Here is a 25,216-nt window from a genome sequence, read left to right as displayed (position 1 = left end):
TTTGATGGCCCTTGGAAGTAAGAAAGTTAGCCTCAAAGCAAAAGTTTGAATAAAAAATTATGTCATAGCAAAGCTAGAAGAAACAGTAGAGGGAACAAACATTGTACCGCTGCTACATTGTACATGGCATTGTTTATAATAGACTCCCCCGAGAGAGAATGTATTTTATTCTTATCTTTATCTGAAGCCTTTGGCTTCAGGTAATTAGCAAGTTCAACCGGCTGGGATAGCAGATGGCACCCCGTAGAGACTGAGAGGGAACGTTGTTCCTCCTCTGAGGATCTTCGGAGGGAAGCGAATAGTTATGCCTCAAATTCCCATGGACCGGAGATCAAACCCGTCTCGCACCCGCACCGTCCCATTGCCATCGCTATCTGTGTAACAATGTGTAACAAGTAGCCAGAATAACTGTGCCTTAATCTCAAGATATCTAGTCTAGCTTAAAAAATGTTCAAATTTAAAATAAAATAAAAAACTGTCCACCAAATATATTCCTTGTTCAACTTGTTCAGTTATTCAAGTGTCACACCATACTTCTCTTCAAGTCGCAACTCCCACTTGAACGGTCGACGTTGTTTCTGTTGACCTCGATTCTTCTCCTTCTCCAAATACCTTTTTTCTTTAAACAAATCCTTTTACAAGTCACAAATCTCTCAATTCACCTTCACCAATGGCTTCTATGGCTGTGTCACATCTATCTTCTCCACTCTCAGTTATCAAAAGGGCTTTGAGAATGCCTCCCTTCCTTTGCCCAGTGGAAGAATATTATGCCAAAAACTGAAACCCCAATTGAATTGAGTAATGTATTAATCCATTTATTTGCTTTTTTTCCCCTTCATACGCATGCTCTTTAGCTCCTTCAAATGTTTGGAATTTTGATTTGCTTATTAGGGTACCCAACATTTCCTAGTGGGATGGAAGTAATCAGATTCCGAGATTTTGCCCCATCGGTTTGCATTTGTTATCTGTTTGTAAAAATGTGCTTAATTTGTTTCATTATTGACTTGAAATGACAAATTAGTTAATGTTGGAATGAAATGGACTCGAATAGAGTGGAATGGATATGCAGGACATATATAGTAGTTGATTTTTTCTTCTAACTACATATTTCAAGACTAAAAAGGAAAGATTGACATAAGGCATAGTTGGTTGATTCATTTGTTTCAGCAATGTGATTGATTTACTGATGAGGGCTGCATTATTTTCAGTTTACCTGTTTGTTCTAGTGGGTAGAGTGATTGAATAGAATCCGGGAGTGTCACCTCTCACCTGTGGCTATAATGAATATGACTATCAATAATAACTTCTTTCTTGGGCATTTCCCTGAGCTATCATTATGTATATGACTTGTTTCTTCATTCCATGACTGATACTGAATGTGCATTTCTGTTGGTTCAACGGTCTTGCCTTATTGAGTGTGGCATGTTTAGAGTTCCTCTTTTTAAAATCGAAGTAATTGGATAAATTTGGTTTCTTATTACCAACTTCAGATTTTCAGGCCAATGCTAATATAACTGATGATAGTTCTAAACTTTTCTCATGTGGCGTGTTGCTTCATGTCGTTACCGAACAGATAGGTGAAGTCCTTAATTTCACGAGTTACTCTTACCCAAGCTGGTGGCTCGGTTATGATTGTAACCTGAAGGGTCAGGCTCCAGAGTGAACTTCTTCTTAGCTGGAAAGACAAAGTAAGGTTCAGGAAGCCAGTGATGGACTGGTGGCTGGAAATACCTTGGTAATGAAAATGACACTGATCTTGAAAAGGAACATATTTCTAGGACTAAAAATAGATGTTTACATAATCTTTACTTTTGGTGTAAAAGCAGTCTGTTAGTGGATCTTGATCAGTATATGGATTTTCTGGATTTATTAGGAAGAAGGATGTAGTAGTTTGTTTCTTTTTGGCTTCTGTCTGAGTGATGTACTAATTTGTACCATCTTGGTACCTTATCAATGAAATCTTAACCTTATTAAAAATGAGAATGACACTGATCAAGCTGCAGAAACAGTTAGGAATAGCAAAGATGGAAGGAAAGGCATATGTAGGAGGGGATGTGGTTAGTGAGGGTGAGTTCTTGATTGCTACAAGCAGTGAGTAATGCTGTGCAGCTACAAGTCCATTGCTAGGCAACTTTCTGGCACCTTGATCAGTTTTCTCCCTCCATCCACCCCCATTAATGTTAAACTAGGGCAATCTCATAAAATGATCATCTGATGAGTAGTTCTATGAGCTTTTGGTTTATGTGATTCTGTCCTTTCCAAAGCTAAACGAAATGGTTTGTTACATTCAGGATGGATGCGAATTTCCTATATCTGCGAGCAAAGGTCCCGTTGTCCTTCCGTGCATTGGTATGACAATCCTTATTCTTGCTGTATGATATCTTGGTCTTATAACCCCAGAAGGCAGCAACTCACTGACAATGCTACCTTCCTGGTTGAATTATGTTGTGAATGTTTTTGCCGCATTTTGGTCAAATTATCAATTGAGACTGCAAATTATGCTCATTCTTGAACTAGGTTCTTCAGATGTTAAGTCTTGATTATTGAATCATTTGATTGGAATTTTTACTACCATATCTCAGCCTCTGTATTGTTACAATTTTTATACTGTAATACTTGGGCCAGAGTAATCTTAAATGTTTTCTTGAAGTATATAAATTATGTAAGATGATAAACTGTCTCAAGGGAAGAATTTGAATTTTCTCAAGGAGAAAAGCTTGGAGAGACAAATCCAAGCTTTGGTTTCTTCTTTCTACATCCAGTGACTCTTTACAATGAAATGTTTAATAATACGAAATCCCTTACAAACCAAGAGCTCCAAGGGGTGTCTTCCCTTGCCCGGCCTCAAAGTAGAAAATTAACATGGCTAACATAGCAAGTCTAGCATGCTTGATCTCAGCAACCTTTAGTCTTTCAAGCTTCTCTGTGTCAGGGATGTAAACACCATCCTGAAGTGTACCAGCAAAGCCCAAGGGATCGAAGAATTTGCCGCCAGGGTAACCCTGTTCTCCAGTGAAGTTGGCAAAGTTTTCGGCAGTCTTGGACCATGGAGTGGCCCATTCTACTGACTGAGACTCAGGGTTGAAAAAGTCCACCCACCTTTTGCTCTCAACCCACCCCATGAGGAGAAGCTGAGTACCAAGAAGTGAGCCAAAAGAGAAAGGTGCAATAGCACCAGGGTCAGCACCAGCCTCGAACCACGGAATGCCACTCCAGGCTTGACCAACAAAGATGCCCAATACTGCAGCCATTGCCCATCTGCCGTGAATGAGCTCTGCTTCTCTGTACCATTTCAAGAATGCAGGGTCCTTTCCAAGACCAAGTGGATCAAAACCATAGTCACCAGGGAGCCTGCAAGTTCAAGTACGGTTAAGCCTTTGCAAAAGAAGGAAACAGGAGGAGGGGGAGGGGGTTACAGAGACGAAGGCAGAGCAAATTCAGGGTTCAAGCTTTCTACTCGAACCATATATACATGTTCTGAACGCACCAATTTTAAATCCTAGATTTATCTCTAGGGGATGGGGGTTGAGGGTCGGAGATATAAGGTGAACTTACGAGCCATCGAGCCACTCGGGGTCAACCAAATTGCCACCACCTTTAACAACAGGAAGCCAAGATTTCTTAGGAGCAGCAGCCACCACAATGAACCTCTTGGGAGTGGCAAGACCACCAACTCTGGCGGCAACTGCAGCACCCAACAAGGCCGGACTTTTCTTGCCACCAGTCAAGAAAGAGGAGCTCAAGCCATTCAACAACGCAGCAGATGTTGTAGCCATGCTTATTTTTTATGCGTACAATAGAATGACAGTAGTAAGCTACAATACAATGTTGTGGATGGTTGTTTCTACTTTGGAAGAAAGAAGTAAAATTCCTGGTTATAAGAGTATGAGATCAAAAGGGGACGTTGAAAGGAGCCAATTAGGATGGATGAAATCAGAGATCTCTGGTGGATAGATTTCGGACCAATGAGGTGTTGGGTTACATCTCTATTTCCCTTTTTGTACCATCCACGTGGACACTTCTTCTCCTTTAGTTTGATTCTTTGTCTGCAACCTCTCAAATGCCTGGACAACAGATAATCTCGTTCTTGTTTGTTGCGACAAATTTTGTTCATAAGTTGTGTTTATTATTTTTATAATATTATATTATAAGATATTGAACATCATAGTTAGGTCTTTAGCTAATGTGAAAGTTGCTTAAGGTTACTACTATAAGCACTAGTACTTTAAATTTGTGAACGACAGCCATAGTTTTCATAAGTAGTGTCTCTACACATAGTAACATTACTCATGACGACACTTGAAAAATGCAACCCATGAACTTACCACCTAGAAAGTCTTGGGGCAACTCAATTAAGTGCTAGTAATTCTAAGAGAGAAGGATGTGGTTATATACTCCTCACTTTTACTTGTATATTCTTTTTTTTTTTTTTAAAGAATATTTAACACCTACAACACTTCAATCCCAAGTTAGCTGAATTTGACTTAATATTCATATTTCCGAAAGAATGTCGGTGAATAATAATCAAATGTGTACCGCCCAAAAATAGAGCTTAACTTATATACACATATAGTATATCACCAAAAAAATCGGCAGGTAACCCTTCATAAAATGAGGAATTTGTAATCTTGAAATTAAAACAGATTATCTACTATAACATATAGTACAAGTGACTGAATAACATAAAAATTCTTTATATTGTCAGTGTGTAAGCTAAACATACTCACCAAAATATACTCTTCGTAAATTCTATGAAAATGATTGTACCAAAAAACTTTTTAAAAAAATGGGTATATGTTAAATGGGGGCGACCAAATAGGGCGCCCCGTGCAATTTTTACCAATTTGCATAATGCAATGTAAAAATAGCACGGTCTAGCCAGTTTTCGGACTGGTCATTCAAAAATAGTCAGCGTTTACCAAGTCAATGAAAAATAGCCACTATTTTGCTGCAACGGAGACCGGTCCAGCATAATATACTGGAGTTCGGTGTACCTGTGTATGAACTTCCAGCATATTATGCTGGAACTCCAACAGACGGAAAGTTCCAGCATAATATACTGGAGTTCGAGCACTTGTGTATGAACTTCCAGCATATTATACTGGACCGGTATACTTTGCTGGAACTCCAGTATATTATGCTGGAGTTCTAGTGTACTTATGCTGGAGTTCCAGCATACTTATCCTGGAACTCCAGTATAATATGCTGGAGTTCAAGTATACTTATGCTGGAACTCCAGCATAATATACTGGTGTAATTTCCGGGTTTTGAACAGTATTTTCGCTCAGATTTATCTTTACATGAAAAGTGGCTAAATTTCGATTACTTTTGAAATTGGGCTATTTTTGAACGACCGCTTGTAAATCTGACTATTTTTTAATTTCTCCCCAATGCAATAGCAAAGATCTCCTTTGGGTCTGCGGCCCATATAGCAACTGAGAATCTATTTGAGAGTTTCTAAGGAAGCCCAAGGGCATTTCCCGGGTAAAAATAGAAACAGAAAATAACGATCATCATCTGTCCCAAGAAAAGACATCAGCCTCTGTCCACAAAAAAACAACTCCTCTCTTCAACTAAATTAATCTTAGATGTAAGAGCATTTGATCTCGTAGTTATGGCTGATCCTCTGTGCAAGTTCTTTGACTCTCGCTCTATAACAGGTTCTCAATTCTTCGCCGCCTATTTTTCTACTCAAAAGTCATTCCGACTTGTTTCCCTTCACAACCCAACTCTAGTCAGAAGAAGGAGAAGAACAAAACCTCTTCATATTGCTTTCTGCTCCATACCCACTTCTCCAAATCTTGATGTCATCGCCACCCATGGTATGTTTATTTACCTATAATCCTTCCTAACCTTTTATTCTTATACATTATTTTTTGATAAAGATAAGCTCTTTGTGTTACTTTTGAGGTTTATTGCTTTTTTCAAATTTGTGGGGTTTTGATGTTTTGTTGTGGCAGAGCATTCGGATGGAAGTCTACTGTTTCGGTTCGGGGACCCAAGTAAGCTTGTAAAAGAGGATGAATTGGAGGAACCCCTTTTGGGGGTTAAAGAGGTGGAAAGGGATAGTGAGGAGGAGGAGGAGGAGGAATTTAGTGTAGTGAAAGTTATGGATGGTGATAATGAGAGAGAAGTCATTGTCAAGAATGTAGAGAGAGAAGCCAGTAGTCAGGCTGTGACTGTTGCTATTGATGCTGGAGTCTCTGAATCAGTAGTAACTAACAACACAAGGAGTGGTTTTGTGGAAAGAGAGACTGGATTGAGTGAGAATTTAGTCGAAGAATCCACATATGAAATTGGTTTAATTTCAGCTGTAGGAATTCAAGATCAATCTGTAGCTGAAGTCCATGTTGAAAATGCTGGACTTGTTGAGGAGATTTTGGAAAAGCAAGATGATAGTGAAACTTCAATTCCACCAACAGAGAATGGTTTTCCTTCTTTGGAAGTTGAAGAAGAAATGAAGGGTCAATCAACTGAGGAATCATTTCAAGAATTTGAGGAGATTTTGCAAAAGAAAGATGATAGTGAAGCTTCAATTCCACCACCAGAGAATTCCTTTCCTTCTTTGGAAGTTGAGGAAGAATTGAAGGGTCAATCGAGTGAGAAGCAATCATTTGGAGAAGTGGATGATGAAAAATCACCTTTTGTAGGTTCACCTGCAGCAGTGCCTGAATATTCTGACTCGCTAAACGCTGAAGAAATTGAAGAATCTGAGGGAGAAGGTTCAGGTCAATTGATAGAGAATGACAGTGACAAGGATCACGGTGTCGATTCAATTGGCTTGATGGAAAATGGTGCTGCTTCAACTGAAGTTCACGCAGTGGACATTGATAGTGAAACTGCCCAACAGATAGAACAAATATCTGAAAGTGTTGATCCTATAATGGAAAAGCCCGCGGAGAGTGTTAGTGAGGAAATTAATCTGGGGAATACTGAAACTGTTGTTGAAGAAATTAGTCCAGAGATTCATTTGTCTATGGATGCTGAAGACCAGAGTGCCCAAGTCCTTAATTTGGAGAATGATGATCAAACCGAGCTGACTAATTTCTCTGCAGATGCTGAGGATCAGGCTTCCCAAAATGGTACTTTCAAGGATAGTGATGAAGCTAATGTGAGTGGAGTAATGCCTCTTTCTCCTAAGCAGGAGGCTGAACCAGTTCTTGATCAGGAAGTTGATCACAACCTAATATCGGAGTCCAATGAAGGTGAAAGTCCATTACCGGTGAGTTCTATCTACCTATCATAAGATTTGATATGGTAAATTATGTGTGCATTATAGTGCTCTGCTTGCTCCTTCTTCCTTTATTTTGTAATCTTATCTTGGATCGCATGAAACCACCCAAACTGATTAGTTAGGACTCATGGTCAGTAATATGTGTATCAAATATTATTTGGCTGATGTAGTAATTGTCTATTAGGTAATAAGCATTCAATATAGAAAGCTGTATATTGTGCAATATGTGGCTATTACCACATTTTGAAGCAGCATATACATTACATTCTTATTTATTCTAGTTATGGATGTGATATGCTCCTTTGCGAGATTCCTTTCTGAGTTTAACTACCATAAGACTGATCTTCAAGCACAACTAGATATGGTAAACTTGTATTAAAATGCTACTACAGGTTTGTTCGCATGCAGCATTTAACGAACAGGCTCTTGAGAACTTTATTATTTCCCCAGTGCAATGATGATTTAAGTATCACAAAATACAAGTTCCCCAACGCAATGATGATTTAAGCCATCTTGTGCTACTTTAACATTAATCACTGTCCTATAATTTTGTTTGAGAGCAAAATGAACTAATTCTTCCAGAAAACTGAAGCTATTATTTATTCTATTCTATGGTTTTCTCAGCCAGAAGAAAATCTACCTAACTTATCCGTGGAAGCAGAAAAAGAAGAAAATGCAGAAAACAGTGATGTCGGGGAAATATCTGGTCATGAAGTGGTTGAGGATAGATTTTCAGAAGTCATAGGCAGCAGGTATCTTGCTAATATATTGGATATTATTTTTCTTGGATATAACGTGTATACATATTCTAAATTCTCTAGATGCATATGTCACTAAACTCATTAAATACTTGTGATGTTAGAGTTATTCTGTGTACGTTTTACCAATGCCACTTTAGTACTATACTGTTGTGCTCTTCTAGAGCAACTCACATTTTAAATCCCTAACAAACCCCCTTTTGAATACAAATGCCGTACCTGTTAATACGTTTGAATCTTATACTTTAGGGGTCAACACATCATAAAAAATTCACATCATAAAAAATTAGCAAGGTAATGTCCTTAAGTTTACTTTGAATGAGTAGTAATGCATCTAATGTCCAATGATCTCTCATTTTCAACAGCAAGGAAGCTATACGAGCTGAATTAATTCTGTCTTCTGGTGCTACTTTGCTGGAATATCCATCCAAGGTATTTCAGATATATATGCCTTTCTTATAATTTTCACTTTCTGAAGTTAAAAGTGACCACTTAGTCATGAGGTTGCATTTAGTTTTATGGTATTTCTACTATTAAGATGCATAAAAATGTAGTTCAGCTTTTAATATATACAAAGATTTGAAATTTCAAACAAAGTTAATGTTTATTCATTAAAATTGGTTTTGGATATATGTCAGAAGATATTGGTTATTCTTCTTTTTCTAGTCAACAAGCATCATGATTTTATGAGTAAGTAATTCGAAAAAAATAAATTAACCAGGCATTGACAGGTGGACATGAAGCATATTTTGTTACTTGTGGAAAGTGGCTAGGTGTAGCCGATGGAGTTGGTTCCTGGTCCTTGGAAGGTAATTGCTCTCTAACTCTGTTTTCTATCATACATGGCACTTGTATTCCTTGAGGTTCATTCTGGAATTCATGAATTAGGTTCCATGGAATTTAAAAGTTTATATTTTCCAACTTGATGATGATTAATTCCCGAAGCATTTTTAGTATATGTCGATTTTAAGAGAATGTGCCTTTTGTTACTCAGGGAGTGATCCAGGAGTATATGCCAAAGAACTCATGCAAAATAGTGAATCCATTGTTTCTCAGTGCGACAATGATATACTAAATGACCCGAAGCAAGTCCTTAATCTGAGCGTCTCAAAAACAGATTCTCCTGGATCTTCAACAGCTTTGATTGCTCATTTCAATGGAAAGGTATATTCATTGCCAAATTAATTGTCTGTCTTCTGCTACACAACGCTGACTATTTATGATACCTTCCTGGAAACGAAAAAATGCACCCTCAGCTCACACACACCTATATATTTGCATCTACATAGTGGATTGGCATATGACTGAATTAAGCCAAAGTCGCACTTTGAACTCTTTATAGTATCATGTTCTTTCCTATCTATAGCTTTCGTCGTCAACAAGTCATAAAAAAAGAGAAAAATCCCAGTTTGTTCTGCAGTAACAGTCAGCGTCATTTAAGTTTAATGGGTTTCTTTCTTTTAAATCGAAAATTTGATCTGAAAGATATCATTAGCATATGTGTGCAATTACAAGCAAGATAAGATTACCAGGAAGTTTGTAATGCTATACAGTGAGAAACCTTTGCTAAAGGATATTGATTGCTGACATGTTGGTGGAATAGTCTTCCAGTCCGTCAATGTGCTTATACGCCTGAAAAAATCATGACGAGTATTTACGTATGTTCACACATGAACTTGTTTTGAAATGTAGTTTATTGTTAACAGGATCTTCATGTGGCTAATATTGGCGACTCTGGATTTATCATAGTAAGGAATGGCAGCGTTTACAGGAAGTCATCACCCATGCTTCATGAATTCAATTTGCCCATACAAATTGAAAAAGGTGATGATCCATCTCAACTTCTGGAGGTATGTATGTGCATATATTTAATGAGGCCATCTATCTCAGATATGTTTCTTTAGCCCCTTTCGCCCAAGCTTGTCATTCAGAAATTACTCCATTTCTTATGTGTTGCACTCTTTGCTTCAGGAATACAAAATAGAGTTAGATGAGGGTGACGTCATTGTCACTGCAACAGATGCGCTATTTGACAACTTATATGATCAAGAAATAGTGTCAATCGTCTCAAAGTCATTGGCTGCTGACAAAAGACCTCAGGTGCTTGTGCTATTTTGCTTATATGTTTTTATTTTTTTTTCTTATTTTCTGGGTGTTAAACAAAGGGAATAACTTGTTCCTAGAGAAATAACGGATGCAGTTCCAGAATCAATAGAATAAGGCTGGTTAGTGGCCCTCTATTTACATAGTGAAGAAAGGCTAAGGCTCTAGCTCGAATGCATGACTTGTGTCTCTTTTTCCATTTGTAAAAGTAAGATGAATCTATGCTCCTTGGCCAATAGTAAGTGAATGAGAGGGTATGGTTCTTCCTCCTGTGCCGTAGGAAGGGTATTTAAGAGGTTCGAGGGATATCTGAGCTTGAGGGTTCCGCTTCGATAATGTTATAATAAAGCTGTCCAGATCTTCCCTCTTCTTTTGTTGGCTAGATGGCCAAGAAGTGCATTGTTGGATTTGAGTTGGAACTTAAGACCATAAGCTCTAGATATGGGGGTTCCCACTCTAGCCAAACATAAGGAGAAGATACTTTTTTGCTGGAAAAGATTGTCTTAGTTCCTAGTAAATTGTGTAGCGAGTGCTTCGAGTTTGGACACTTATGTCACAACATGGAGAAGCACTAACCTCACCTAGGTTATGCAAATAGCCCAGCTCCTCTCTGACCTGCAAGCTTCCACATTCAGCTTAGCCACAGAGGAGTACTCCTCCAAAATTTACCCTCTAATTTAACCACATTTCTAGTATGTAATTGCAATTGTCTTTATTTGGTCTCTTTTTTCTTCTTCAGGAAATTGCGGAGGTTTTGGCGACAAGGGTACAAGAAGTGGGTAGTTCTGCTTCAGGGAGAAGTCCATTTGCTGATGCAGCTCAAGAAGCCGGATATGTTGGGTATACTGGTGGCAAGCGCGATGATGTAGCTGTCATTGTATCAGTAGTTCAAAAAGGTAATCAGGTCAAATGACAACTAGTATTGCAATCTGATTCCATGTTATTCTTTCCTTCATCTTTGTAATCAGTTATGATGACTATAACATCTATGTTTGATGGGGTTCACTTGCTTCTTGAAATATATATTTATGGCATCTGATTGCTATGCCTATACCATCCATGACTGCTTCTGATTGATTTTAATCATCTATGCACTTGAGAATTTCCCTTTCCGTTTATTTTTATATATAATTATGGTGTCACAGCCAGCTTGCACGCGACTAGACATGTATTGGACTACTCAAATCACCTAGTGCTTCTATGTTGTGTTCGATTTCCCTTTCAACTCTCTCTCTCTCTCTCTCTCTCTCTCTCTCTCTCTCTCTCATTTTCATTCAACGGACTTATCTAGTGTCTGTATCAGGGGCGAAGCTATGTTGGCCCAAGGGCGGTCAACTGAAAATTATACTATGTATAAGGTAAAATATTACTTGTTTTCGATTCAAAAAATAGACTTTGAACACTCTTGCATAAGGGTGTTCAAATATTGAATTTCCTAGCTTCGCCACTGGTTTGGATCAACATACTTTTACATCCGAATTCAATGTCATTGTGTTTGTGTGGTCGTCAAAAGTCAATCCAGCTAATATTCGGAACCAAATTATACCATAAATGAATGAATATTTGAATATAATGTTTATATATTCAAAAAAAACATCACGAATATTATAAGTTGCAGGTTTGGAAAGACGCATTTGGAAATTCTAGTAAAAAACACTCAATTAAAGAGGCCATGCCAAAGCCTGAGGCATGCTTGTGATATGATTGGGTCACGATAACCTCAAAGTCACCTTTTGATATATATTGGAAAATCTTCTATGGTATACGGGGTTGGTTTATTCTCAAACATGTGTGGACCAAATCCTTTTTTGGAATTGAAAAAATGATTTCCTAACCCCGTAAAAATTTACAAAAAACTGTGCTGCTTTAGATCCCCATGTGAAAGTCTTTTATCTCAAAAGTCCAACCTACAAGAATAATTCTTTATGCTTAATCCAAAACCCAAAAATGTATGTAAAAGACTCCATTTTTTCTTTGTGAGACTCCAATTTCTCAAATGTCTTCGGAAAAAGTTGGATGAAAACAAGGTTTCTAGTGCTTAAGATCAGACCAAAAAGCATTAAAATTTCTACTCTTTAAAGGTGTTTATATTTGTTCAGCAGTTTTCATTTGACACCGCATAACATAAAGCCTATTCTCATTTTCCTTGTGAACGACATAGTAGAGGGAGCATGATTGAGTTTGTACTCCTTAAATTATGGTTATAAATTGTAACTTGACCCAAAAAAAAAAAAAAAAAAGGAAACGAGTAAGATATACATCCGGTATATACATTATTTTGTAACTCTTATAATCGGAATTTTGTGTAAAAATTAGATACAATCAATATTTTCTCGAAGATAATATCGAAATGGTGTATGATGAAAAAAAAGCAGAAGAAGGCAAGAAAACAGAGACAAAATAAAGAAGAATAGAAGAATCTGGTTAGGGAAGAAAGGTGGAAAGCGTATTATTTGGACCTTAGTAGAATTTTTCATTTTCGGGAGGGGACCAAATGAAGCCATCACCAATCACGCGAGTAGCAACTAGAAAAGGAATTATGCATTTATGCCCCATCATACAATATTCGGCGCCATATTAACTACCCCACTTCTCCTTTTTTTTCCAACAAACTCTCTCAACAGAGTTGAAACTTTATAGATTTAATTTTTAATATTTTAGTATTGAACCCATTATATTTTTATAGGGGTGTCAAATGGACAGGTTGGGTTGATTTTGGATTGGGTCAGATGGGCTAAAATTTGGGTCATAACCAAATCCGCCCAACTCTTGTTAAGCTTTAATTAATCTATGTTATTTTCTTATAAATTGTATAATTACTAAATAAGACTTTTTTTCTTTTGTTATGGTCATATATAACATATCACAAAAAAAAAAAAGATATCTTGACAAAGTTACTAATGGATCAATTTGGGCTCATAATTAGTCTAACTTTAAATGAGTTGAGATGGGTTGGATCAAGATGAGTTAAGTTCAATAAATGGGTGGGTCAATAACCAGTCCAACCTTGGGCATGTTGTGCGGGTCGTTTGGGCTTGGGCCAAATTTGACAGCTCTATATTTTTAAGATTGTGGGTTCATATTCACTATTTGTAGCAATTTTAATAAATTTTTATATATAAATTTACGTTTTGTACCAAAATTACTCGGTTGAGATGAACCCGCTAACTGAATCCACCCCTGACCACGTAGCATGGAATCATGTTCTTGCATTCAAAATGCTTTTTCCCTCTTTTTCTCCACCACACTCACCTCAATTTTGTTTTGAAATTTAAGTTAGCCTTTGTATTTGTAGATTCTTGTTAATATTATCAGTGTTATTTAATCTATTGTAATAAGGGGGCTCCATGGCACTACTTATTTGGTGGTTGTATCAAAGCAATAGTCACTGAGATTCACGAGCTCAATGAATCAAAATCATGGCGGAGCCACATGCCTTCCCATATAAAATTCAGAAGAAGAAAAGTTATACAATTAAACAACCCTCACTATATAAACTGTCGATAGAAAAAGCAATATTGCTCATGATTTTGAATAGTGGACTTCAGAAATACTTAATTTAACAATTCTGAAAAGGAAGTATGTCGTTATTAAATTTCGTAGGAGGAACCAAAACATTTTATTTTTAACGACTGTGATTATTGCTCGTTATCTAGCAGTTATGGACGGGAGAAATTTAAAAATAGCCATATTTACAACAGGTCGTTCAAAAATAGCACAGTTTCAAAAGTAATCGAAATTTAGCCACTTTTCATGTAAAGATAAATCTGAGCGAAAACACTGTTCAAAACCCGGAAAATACGCCAGTATATTATGTTGGACTTTAAAGGCATTGGGCTTCAAAGATTTTAAGCATTGGGCTTTAAAGTCTAAGAGTGTGAATTGGAAATGGTGGGAAATAAAATGGAGGAAATGAAAATTTGAATAAAGTGAGCTTTTGACTTGCACTTTGTCCCTCATTGGTGAGGGACAACTACATTTGTGTGCTTATATATAGAATCACTTCTTAAAGCTCTTAAAAGGAGTTGAAGAGAATGAACCCTCGCGCCGTTGTCGTCGCTCGCTCGGCTTCGGCTTCGGCTTCGAATTAGTCAAATGATCGATAAGATTATTTTTGGACAAAATTTATTTAATTAATTATTTAATAATTAATTAAATGCTAGATCACTGCTGAAGATTCAGAAGGATAGTCTGGCCGCGGTCCTGGCGTAACCGCGGTAGGACCGCGCCAGAACACTGCTGCAGATTCAGAAGGCTAGTTTGGCAGCGGTCCTGGCGTAACCGCGGTAGGACCGCGGCAGGACGCGTAAACTTCTGAACAGACACCTGTTCCAGAACAAACATCACACATCTTCCAATAATTGCCTATAAATTCTGAGGCATGGCTTCGTTTTTAACACACCAAAAACATTACAGAACTTCCTTCTTTCTGAAAATACTGCATTCTAATTCGCAAACTTTTACCGGAATAATAAACGTACGGGTTTGAAGTATATAAAAACTTCACCATTGTTACGTGTTGTATGTTTGGTTTGGTATTCAGTTTGAAGATATCAAAACTTCACTGATTTAACAAAGTTCTGTTTTGTTTCCAACTCTACAGAAAAATGACGAATGAAAACCAAACTAATGGAAATGTTGCGGGAACGGGTGCTACTGTTACGAGTGTTGCTGCCTCGTCAAGCCGTTCAACTCCTGCTCATGCTATGGCACCAGCAGAAAAACCCGGAAAGTTTTTCGGTATCGACTTCAAACGCTGGCAAATGAAGATGCTATTCTATCTTACTACGTTGAGTTTGCAGCGATTCATCAAGGAGGATCCTCCGATCCTGGCTGAAGACACTCCGGATGATGAACGATTTGTTGTAACTAAAGCATGGAAACATTCTGATTTCTTGTGCAAAAACTACATTTTGAGTTGTTTGGAAGATAGCTTGTACAATGTCTTTAGTGTCATGGAAACTTCAAAAGCGTTATGGAATGCGCCTGAGAAGAAGTACAAGACTGAGGATGCCGGACTTAAGAAGTTCGTGGCTGCAAGGTTTTTGGATTTCAAGATGATTGACTCTAGGTCGGTCATAACTCAAGTCCAAGAATTACAAGTCATTGTGCATGACCTCCTTGCTGAAGGTATGATCATAAATGAGGCCTTTCAAGTTGCAGCTTTCATTGAGAAGTTACCTCCGTTGTGGAAGGACTTTAAGAACTATCTAAAACACAAGCGGAAGGAGATGATACTTGAAGACTTGATTGTTCGTTTGAGGATAGAAGAAGACAACAAAAATGCTGAAAAGAAGTCACGTGGAAACTCGACAATAATAAGGGCTAACATTGTTGAGGAGGCGCCACAAAATAAGAAGAGAAAGAAGGCTTCTGGACCAAAGAATTACCCAAGCAAGAAAAAGTTCAAGGGTAATTGCCACAACTGTGGAAAATCTGGGCATAAGGCCGTGGATTGTCGTGCACCAAAGAATGATAAGAAGAAGAAGAATCAAGCTAACATGGTTGAAAATGCTGAAGAAATGGAGGACTTGTGTGCCATGTTGTCTGAATGCAACTTGGTAGGAAATCCTAAAGAATGGTGGATAGATTCACCCGCCATGTTTGTGCTAACAAGAAGTTATTTTCTTCTTATTCCCCCGCAGGACCCGACGAGACAATTTTCATGGGAAATTCGTCTACAGCCAAAATTGAAGGAGTTGGCAAGATTGCATTGAAGATGACGTCGGGAAAAATAGTGACTCTAAACCAAGTTCTCCATGTTCCAGAAATTCGCAAGAATCTTGTGTCTACCTCACTTCTTGTCAAGAATAGATTCAAATGTATTTTTGTTTCTAATAGTGTTGTACTAAGTAAGAATGATATGTATGTAGGAAAAGGTTACCTGAATGAGGGCCTTTTTAAGCTAAATGTAATAGCAGTTCCTATCAATAAAGTTAATATTTCTTCTTACTTACTTGAGTTAAACACTTTATGGCATTCACGCTTAGGTCATCTCAACTTCAAAACATTGCGAAAAATGATAAATTTAGAAGTATTGCCAAAATTTGATTGCATTAATTCCAAATGTCAAATATGTGTGGAATCAAAGTATGCTAAGCATCCTTATAAGTCCGTTGAAAGGAATTCAAGTCCTTTAGACTTAATTCACATAGATATTTGCGACATGAAGTCAACACCATCTCGCGGTGGGAAAAAGTATTTTATTACTTTTATTGACGATAGCACGAGATATTGCTATGCTTATTTACTTAGTAGTAAAGATGAGGCAATTGATGCTTTCAAGTAATACAAGAGTGAAGTTGAAACACAACTAAACAAAAGGATCAAAATGATAAGAAGTGATAGGGGTGGCGAATATGAATCTCCTTTTGAAGAAATATGTTTGGAAAATGGCATTATTCACCAAACAACTGCCCCTTACTCTCCACAATCTAATGGAATTGGGAAGAGAAAGAATCGAACGTTGAAAGAGATAATGAATGCGTTGTTGATAAGTTCTGCTTTACCAAAGAACTTGTGGGGGGAAGCTATACTTACAGCTAACCGAATAATCAACCGTGTACCTCATAGTAAAACACAGCCCATTCCTTATGAAAAATGGAAAGGAAGGAAGCCGACCTTGAAATACTTCAAAGTGTGGGGGTGTTTAGCTAAGGTATAAGTTCCTAAACCTAAAAGGGTTAAGATAGGTCCAAAAACGGTTGATTGTGTATTTATTGGATATGTAACCAATAGCAAGGCATATCGTTTTCTGGTTCATAAATCAGAAAATCCTGAGATTCACGTTAATACGATAACAGAATCAGATAATGCTGAATTCTTTGAAACTATTTATCCGTATAAAAAGGAAAGTGAAGTGACCTACCAAAAGTCAAAACGACCTCGGGAGGAAATAACAGATGGTATGCCTAATGAGGAAAATCCGAGAAGAAGTAAACGTCAACGGACATCTACTTCATTCGGTCCAGATTTTCTGACTTTTCTGTTAGAAAATGAACCTCGTACCTTCAAGGAAGCAATGTCTTCATCAGAAGCACAATATTGGAAAGAAGCGGTCAATAGTGAAATAGAATCCACATTGAGCAACCATACATGGGAATTGGTTGACCTTCCTCCAGGTAATAAAACATTGCGTTCTAAATGGATTTTCAAGAAGAAAATGAAAGACGATGGTACTATTGACAAATACAAGGCAAGACTTGTTGTCAAAGGATTTAGACAGCGAGAAGGTCTTGACTATTTTGACACATACTCGCCGGTAACAAGAATTACATCCATTCGGATGCTAATAGCGTTAGCCGCCTTGTATGATCTTCAAATCCATCAAATGGATGTAAAAACAGCCTTCTTAAATGGTGATTTAGAGGAAGAAATCTACATGGACCAACCTGAAGGGTTTGTGGTTCCGGGAAAAGAAAAGAAGGTGTGTCGTCTTGTTAAGTCTCTTTATGGACTAAAACAAGCACCCAAGCAATGGCATGCGAAATTTGACCAAACAATGTTGTCAAATGGCTTTAAGATTAATGAATGTGATAAATGTGTTTACATTAAGAACGTTCCAAATCATATAGTCATTGTTTGCTTATATGTTGATGATATGCTAATAATGAGCAAAGACATTGCCGACATTCAAGCTACTAAGCGCATGCTTGCTAGTAAGTTTGATATGAAAGACTTAGGAGTTGCCGATGTAATTCTAGGAATTAAAATCAAGAGGACTCCTCAGGGTCTAGCTTTGTCTCAATCACATTACGTGAAAATGGTACTTGAAAAATTCAAACACTTGGAATTTAGAAGTGCAAGAACTCCAATTGACTTAAATCATCATCTTTTAAAGAATAAAGGTGAAAGTACGTCTCAATTGGAGTATGCTCGTGTGTTGGGAAGCTTAATGTACATCATGAACTGTACACGACCTGATATAGCTTGTGCAATAAGTAAACTTAGTCGATTCACAAGTAATCCCAACAAACATCACTGGGTGGCAATGAAACGAGTTCTGGGATATTTGGAATATACCCAAGACTATGTTTTGCACTACAATAAATATCCTGCGGTTATCGAAGGATATAGTGATGCAAATTGGATAACTGGCTCAACAGAAACAAAGTCCACAAGTGGATATGTTTTTACTGTTGGTGGAGGAGCAGTATCTTGGAAGTCTTCCAAACAAACGTGCATCGCTCGCTCTACAATGGAATCAGAGTTTATAGCTTTGGATAAAGCCGGTGAAGAAGCTGAATGGCTTCGAAATTTCTTAGAAGACATTCCGTTCTGGCCAAAACCTTTGGCTCCTATTTGCATACATTGTGATAGTGAGGCTGCAATAGGACGGGCAGGGAACGTTATGTATAACGGAAAGTCTCGTCATATACGACGAAGACATAACACCGTTAGACAACTACTTTCTAGTGGAATTATCACTATTGATTATGTAAGATCAAAGGATAATGTGGCGGATCCGCTTACAAAAGGCTTAACTAGAGAGGGAGATGAGAAATCATCTAAGGGAATGGGACTATGGCCGAGGACAAGTCAACATGGCGGTAACTCTACCTAGAATTTTGGATGTTCCGAGATCTAGGTTCAAGGAGCTCAAACAAAGTTGTGATTGACCGGTTCAACATTGTCAAAGTAAAATCTTTGGTCCCTTCTCGTGATGAAGATAATGTTCAGTAACAAGGATAGAACTTTACACGTTCTTTAATGATTACCTAAGTTTGATTTGGTATTTATCAAATAGTGTCAATCTAAAGGATTACACGTTTAGGAATCACCTATGTAAGTGTGAAGTGGAAGCCGCTTCAATGAGAATTTTGTAAGGCCAATTCTCTACACACTTATGAAACCAGGCGGTGTTCATGGCTGAAACGAACACAACAATGAGAACCAAAAGACGGTTAAGGGTTGGTTGTGTGACATATGGTTGTCTAGGTATACACTAAAGTTCGACAGTTCAAAGATATCAAATCTACCGATTGACCGAGTATATCCGACATATATTCACTACGGAAAGTTCAAAGGGAAACCTACTTATCCAGATGCGATTAATCCTTACTTGCAAATCACACAGCTTTCATGATCATTCTTGTTACAGCCATTCCCATTCATGTGGGGGATTGTTGGACTTTAAAGGCATTGGGCTTCAAAGACTTTAAGCACTGGGCTTTAAAGTCTAAGAGTGTGAATTGGAAATTGTGGGAAATAAAATGAAGGGAAATGAAAATTTGAATAAAGTGAGCTTTTGACTTGCACTTTGTCCCTCATTGGTGAGGGACAACTACAATTGTGTGCTTATATATAGAATCACTTCTTAAAGCTCTTAAAAGGAGTTGAAGAGAATGAACCCTCGCATCGTCGTTGTCGCTCGCTCGGCTCGGCTTTGGCTTTGGCTTTGGATTTGGATTTGGATTTGGATTTGTCAAATGATCGATCGATAAGATTATTTTTGGACAAAATTTATTTAATTAATTATTTAATAATTAATTAAATGCCATATCACTGCTGAAGATTCAGAAGGATAATCTGGCCGTGGTCCTGGCGTAACCGCGGTAGGACCGCGCCAGAACACTGCTGCAGATTCAGAAGGCTAGTTTGGCCGCGGTCCTGGCGTAACGTAGCGGACAACATATTATGCTGGAGTTCCAGCATAAGTATACTTGAACTCCAACATATTATACTGGAGTTCCAGGATAAGTATGTTGGAACTCCAGCATAATATGATGGAGTTCCAGCATAAGTACACTAGAACTCCAGCATAATATACTGGAGTTCCAGCAAGTATACCGGTCCAGCATAATATACTGGAGTTTGGAGCACCGGTGCTCCAGTCTCCAGTATATTATACTGGAGCCAGCAAAGTATACCGGTCCAGCATAATATGCTGGAGTTCATACACAGGTGCACCGAACTCCAGTATATTATGCTGGACTGGTCTTTGTTGCAGCAAAATAGTGGCTATTTTTCATTGACTTGGTAAACGCTGGCTATTTTTGAATGAACAGTCCGAAAACTGGCTATACCGTGCTATTTGACGTTATGGACTCGTAACAAAAAGACATGCAAAAATTGGCTTAATCTTTTCTATATAGTTTTGGATATGAGCAAATTCTTGAAAGATTTATAGCCTGTTTGGCCAAGCTTTTTTTTGGGCCAAAAGTATTTTTTTTTTTGCCAAAAGCACTTTTGGCCAAAAATTGAGGTGTTTGGCCAAGCTTTTGGAAGGAAAAAAAGTGCTTTTGAGGAGAAGTAGAAGCAGTTTTGGAGAAGCAAAAAAAAGTAGCTTCTCTCCAAAAGCACTTTTCCGAGAAGCACTTTTGAGAAAAATACACTTAGAAGCAGTTTTCAAAAGCTTGGCCAAACACTAATTACTGCTCAAAAGTGCTTTTTTAATTAATTAGCCGAACACAAACTGTTTTTCACCAAAAGCACTTTTTTAAAAAGTACTTTTGAGAAAAGCACTTCTCAAAATAAGCTGATTTTAGAAGCTTGGCTAAACGGGCTATTAGCAACAATGTACAGTAAAATTACACATATTTTTAGATTTAATAATATGTAGTCAAATTAATTAAACTTTTTGTCTGGTTAAATACAGCGGTGCACACTTGGCGGACATTTTTTTTTGGGGGATTTTGAAAAATTATGAAGATCGAAATGTAGTGGGTGTTTGGACATAAGAATTGTGAAATTCTAAAAAAATTAAAAATTAAAGAAATATTCAAGTGAAAAATGGTATTTGAAAATTAGAGTTGTGTTTGGACATGAATATAATTTTCGGTTGCTTTTGAAGTTTTGTGAGTGATCTGAGTGAAAATTTTGAAAAATAGCTTTTTGGGGTTTTTCAAATTTTCAAAAAATTCCAAAATGTATCTTCAAGTGAAATTTAAAAATTTTATAACCAAACGCTGATTTCGAAAAAAATTAAAAAATTTCGAAAAAAGTAAAAACATTCTTATGTCCAAACGGGCTCGTAATATAACATATTGTTGGACCTCAAGTTAGTTTGGGTCAGCCTAGTAACAGAGAACGACCCAATCAGTCTAATAGTGCAATGTCTAGTTGTGTAACGTTTGGGATTATAGACTCTGGTGCTACTAATCATATAACACCTTATAAATCACTTCTCAGAGATATCAAACCTCTAACTTTTCCTTATCTTGTAACTCTTCCTGATGGTTACAAGGTTAAAATAACCTGTACTGGAACACTTTCTTTTTCCTCTGATATTTCTCTTCCTAATGTGTTTTTTTGTACCTTCTTTTCATTATAATCTGATTTCTTTGTCTGAATTGCTATTACACCTAATTAGTTATGCACTTTTCACACCTACTTCTTGTATCTTGTTGCAGGGCCCTTTTCTGAAGAAGCCACTAGTTCTTGGTAGATTTCAGAAAGGGTTATATCTTCTGCATTCAGATACTCTTTCTCCCATTGATTCATGTGATTCTGCATTTGTAAATACCATAACTGCCATCCTTGATGATTCTAATAAGAGCAGTTCTGATTTCAATTTTGAGTCTACTTCATTAACTGATAATATTGCTCATACTTTACCTTTTACATTGTCTCTTGATCATGTTTGGCATTTGAGGTTGGGTCATGTACCTTTTTCTAAAATGAAAAATATCCCTTTTCTATCTGATAAACTATATAAGAAACAGTCCTTCTTGTGCCCTATTTGTCCCATGGCTAGGCAACAAAGACTACCATTTTCTGAGAGCACCATTCATTCTTCTACTCCTTTTCAACTAGTTCACGTTGATCTTTGGGGACCCTATCACACTCAAACCTATAATGGATATAAATATTTTATTACCTTTGTGGATGATTTTACCAAGGCAGCATGGACTCATCTGTTCTCATCTAAAGCAAATGCTCTTACTATACTTAATCTTTTGTCCTTATGATTCAAACTCAATTTGGTTGTCCTGTTAAAATCATTAGGTCTGACAATGCTTTTGAATTGGGTTCTAGTTATGAGGGAATTTCTTTCTTTTCTGCTCAAGGAATCCTCCACCAAACTTCCTGTCCACACACACCTCAGCAAAATGATATTGTAGAAAGGATACATAAGCATTTATTAGAAACTGCAAGGGCTCTTCTTTTCCAATCTAAATTGCCTGTCAAGTATTGGGGTGAATGTGTTTTGACTGCTACATATCTAATAAACAGATTCCCTTCCCCATTGCTACAAAATAAGCCACCTTTTCAGCTACTGTATGGTGCTTCTCCTTCCTTCACTCATCTCATAGCATTTGGATCCTTAGCTTTTGCTGCTGTGCCAAAGTCTTATAGAGACAAATTTAAATCCAGAACCATCTCCTCTGTTTTTCTTGGTTATAGTCCTAGAAAGAAGGCCTACAAACTACTGAATCTTTCTTCCTTAGTCATCTTTCATTCTAGAGATGTAGTTTTTCATGAGCATGTCTTTCCATTCTCTATTTCATCATCATCCTCTTCTTCTCATTTATTTCCTCCTTGTTTCTCTACTTCCCCAACTTCTCCTCCTCCTGATCCTATTCCTTCTTCTGCATCTGTTTCTCCTACTCCCTCTTCAGAATCTTTTCCTTCTTCATATTCTTTTGATTCTTATCTTCCTCTAAGGAGGTCATAAAGACCACATCAAACTCCTGGTTATTTGAAGGATTATGTATGCACCAATGTCTCTAAGTATGAACCTTCTCTTTTATTTGGTGAGGCTTGTTTGCTAGAACCTCAATTCTATCATCAAGCTGTGGGTCATCCTGCTTGGCAGGATACCATGTTGAAAGAGTTTCAAGCCCTAGAAGCCAATAACACTTGGGAGATAGTGCCTCTTCCTCCAGGGAAGAAAGTCATCCCTTGTAAGTGGGTATATAAGATTAAATAGAAGGCCGATGGGTCAGTTGAGAGGTACAAGGCTCGATTAGTCATTAGAGGGGACAAACAACATGAGCGTATTGATTTTACTGAAACTTTTTCCCCTGTGTCAAATCAACAACAATCAGATGTCTGTTATCTGTAGCTATTAAAAGAAATTGGACAGTCTTTCAATTAGATGTAAATAATACTTTTTTACATGTGGACTTAGATGAAGAGGTGTTCATGAAGATTCCTCAAGGTCTTTCTGTCCAATCTGCTTCCTCTTCCTCCACTACTCTAGCTTGCAGGTTGAACAAGTCCATTTATGGACTTAGGCAAGCATCTCGACAGTGGTATGCCAAATTATCTTCAGCATTGCAATCTAGAGGTTTTCATGCTAGCCTGGATGATTACTTTTTATTTACTAAGTTGGTTGATTGTTTTATAACTGTTGTTGTTGTGTATGATGATGATATTCTTGTTGCTGGAGATAATCTGTCTGAGATTACCACCCTTAAGCAATTTCTAGATGCTGAATTCAAGATCAAAGAACTTGGAGAGCTTCATTATTTTCTTGGATTGAAGATCTTGGATTTCTAGTCTGTCAACACAAATTTATCATGGACCTCTTATCTGAGTTCCATTGTTCTAATGTCTCTTCAGTGGTGGCTCCTCTTGACCCTCATGTTAAATTGTCTGCTGAGCTTGGTGAGCTTTTGCCTGATCCCTCTCTTTATAGGAGGCTTGTGGGTAAGCTAAATTATCTTCAGCACAGACCTGATTTGTCTTTTACAGTCCAGCATTTAAGCCAATTCATGTCTTCCCCAAGAGTTCCCCATTTGAATGTTGTTTTACATGTCTTACGATATTTGTCTAGTACTAGCACTTTGGGGTTATTGTTTTCTGCTGGTTCTCCATTTTCTCTCCAAAGTTATTGTGACTCTGATTGGGCGAGTTGTGCTGATTCGAGGAGGTCAGTTAGTGGTTTTATTCTGTTTCTTGGTGACTGTCCTGTCTCTTGGAAGTCTAAGAAACAACTTACTATTGCTTTGTCTTCTGCTGAGGCTGTGTATAGGGGCTTGAGGTTGCTTGTTGCCGAGATTACTTGGATTCTCCGGCTACTGGCTGAGCTTGGGGTTTCTTCTCTCACTCCTGTGGACGTGTATTGTGACAATCAGGCAGTTGTGCATATTGCAAGAAACCCACTGTTTCATGAGCGTACCAAGCATATCGAGGTGAACTGTCATTTTATGCGCAGTGCTTTGACTTCTGCCTCCTCTCAGTTGGCTGATATTTTTACCAAGTCATTAGTAGGTGCTCAGCAACAGCTCCTTATATCCAAGCTTGGAATGACCTCCCTTTCCAGCTTGCNNGGTACCCCAAATGTGTAAGATATGGGTCCACAAATATGTGAGATAAGAAGAGGCCTCACACAACTAATGTAAATTGTATGAGACACAAAATAAAATCACTCATTACAGTGACTGCCACTAGGCAAGATTGGCATGGGACATTTAACGTATGGCATTTTCTGAAGTTTCAGAGTTTGAAAATGAAAATCAAACTTTCCGCCGCATAATATCTGGCAGCGTATTTGGAAAATCGAAAAAATATTCCTACTTTTAAAAAGTGTGAGTGTTAGAAATCATTTCTTCCCATCCATGTTTCAATTACAAATTCTATAGGGGAAAAAGGCAAAAAGTGAATGTTGGGCGTCAATTTAGGCCTAAAGTGTCCCGCTCTAATTATTTATTTTTTTCAATTGTAAAAGAAACTAGACTAACTACATTTTTAATAGTAATTTTATTATCTTTTTAAAAAAAATTGAGCATGTAACATCATAGTAGGATTTGCATGCCTAGGAGTTTTGCTTGGTCTTTTTGAGGAAACAATTATCAAAGCAGAAGCAATTTTTGGCAGAAACATCTGATATAGGGAGGGCATTTTCTCCTAATTAGCTGTCTCCAAATATTCCTTACCCTTTAACTCATGAATTGAGCTGCTTTTTCATCGTACCAAATATTCTCATGTCTCGAGCATTATTTGGAAGGAGAAAAAAAGATAAGAGCAAGGATGAGCAAAATTTAAATAATGGTTAATGAAATTTGGCCAAACAGTTACCAAATAAAGAACACTCTGCTGACATCAATATTAAAAAAATGTTGTGATTATGCTTTTTTTGAGTCGAGAGGTGAGTGAAAATAGTTTTTCTATTGTCACAAGGTAGAGATAAGATTGCATACATACTATCTTGTAAGATCACAGTTATTGTATGCTA

The 25,216-nt window shown here is 37.5% G+C and overlaps 3 protein-coding genes and 1 long non-coding RNA gene across 4 annotated transcripts; 3 read left to right on the top strand and 1 right to left on the bottom strand.

Annotated features, from left to right (window-relative positions):
• Positions 1-532: 532 nt before the first annotated feature.
• On the top strand, positions 533-2,792 carry LOC109213291. Its single transcript, XR_002065986.1, has 2 exons — positions 533-1,735; positions 2,292-2,792. It is a non-coding gene; the product is annotated as an uncharacterized LOC109213291 (long non-coding RNA).
• On the bottom strand, positions 2,628-3,930 carry LOC109213290 (chlorophyll a-b binding protein CP24 10A, chloroplastic). Its single transcript, XM_019377073.1, has 2 exons — positions 3,556-3,930; positions 2,628-3,351 (listed from the first exon to the last, which is right to left on the bottom strand). Exons 1-2 carry the CDS (start codon positions 3,774-3,776, stop codon positions 2,802-2,804), a joined length of 771 nt encoding a protein of 256 aa, XP_019232618.1. The 5' UTR covers positions 3,777-3,930; the 3' UTR covers positions 2,628-2,801.
• Positions 3,931-5,478: 1,548 nt separating this feature from the next.
• Positions 5,479-11,178, top strand: LOC109213292 (probable protein phosphatase 2C 62). Its single transcript, XM_019377075.1, has 9 exons — positions 5,479-5,822; positions 5,961-7,222; positions 7,859-7,986; positions 8,358-8,424; positions 8,714-8,801; positions 8,987-9,156; positions 9,699-9,842; positions 9,964-10,092; positions 10,835-11,178. Exons 1-9 carry the CDS (start codon positions 5,615-5,617, stop codon positions 11,006-11,008), a joined length of 2,370 nt encoding a protein of 789 aa, XP_019232620.1. The 5' UTR covers positions 5,479-5,614; the 3' UTR covers positions 11,009-11,178.
• Positions 11,179-23,558: 12,380 nt separating this feature from the next.
• On the top strand, positions 23,559-24,329 carry LOC109213283 (uncharacterized mitochondrial protein AtMg00810-like). Its single transcript, XM_019377064.1, has one exon. It carries the CDS (start codon positions 23,559-23,561, stop codon positions 24,327-24,329), a length of 771 nt encoding a protein of 256 aa, XP_019232609.1.
• Positions 24,330-25,216: the final 887 nt, after the last annotated feature.

The sequence above is a fragment of the Nicotiana attenuata genome, unplaced genomic scaffold (assembly GCF_001879085.1).
Source record: "Nicotiana attenuata strain UT unplaced genomic scaffold, NIATTr2, whole genome shotgun sequence".
NCBI classification, from domain to species: Eukaryota; Viridiplantae; Streptophyta; class Magnoliopsida; order Solanales; family Solanaceae; genus Nicotiana; species Nicotiana attenuata.
This window is presented reverse-complemented; position numbering and strand designations above follow the sequence as displayed.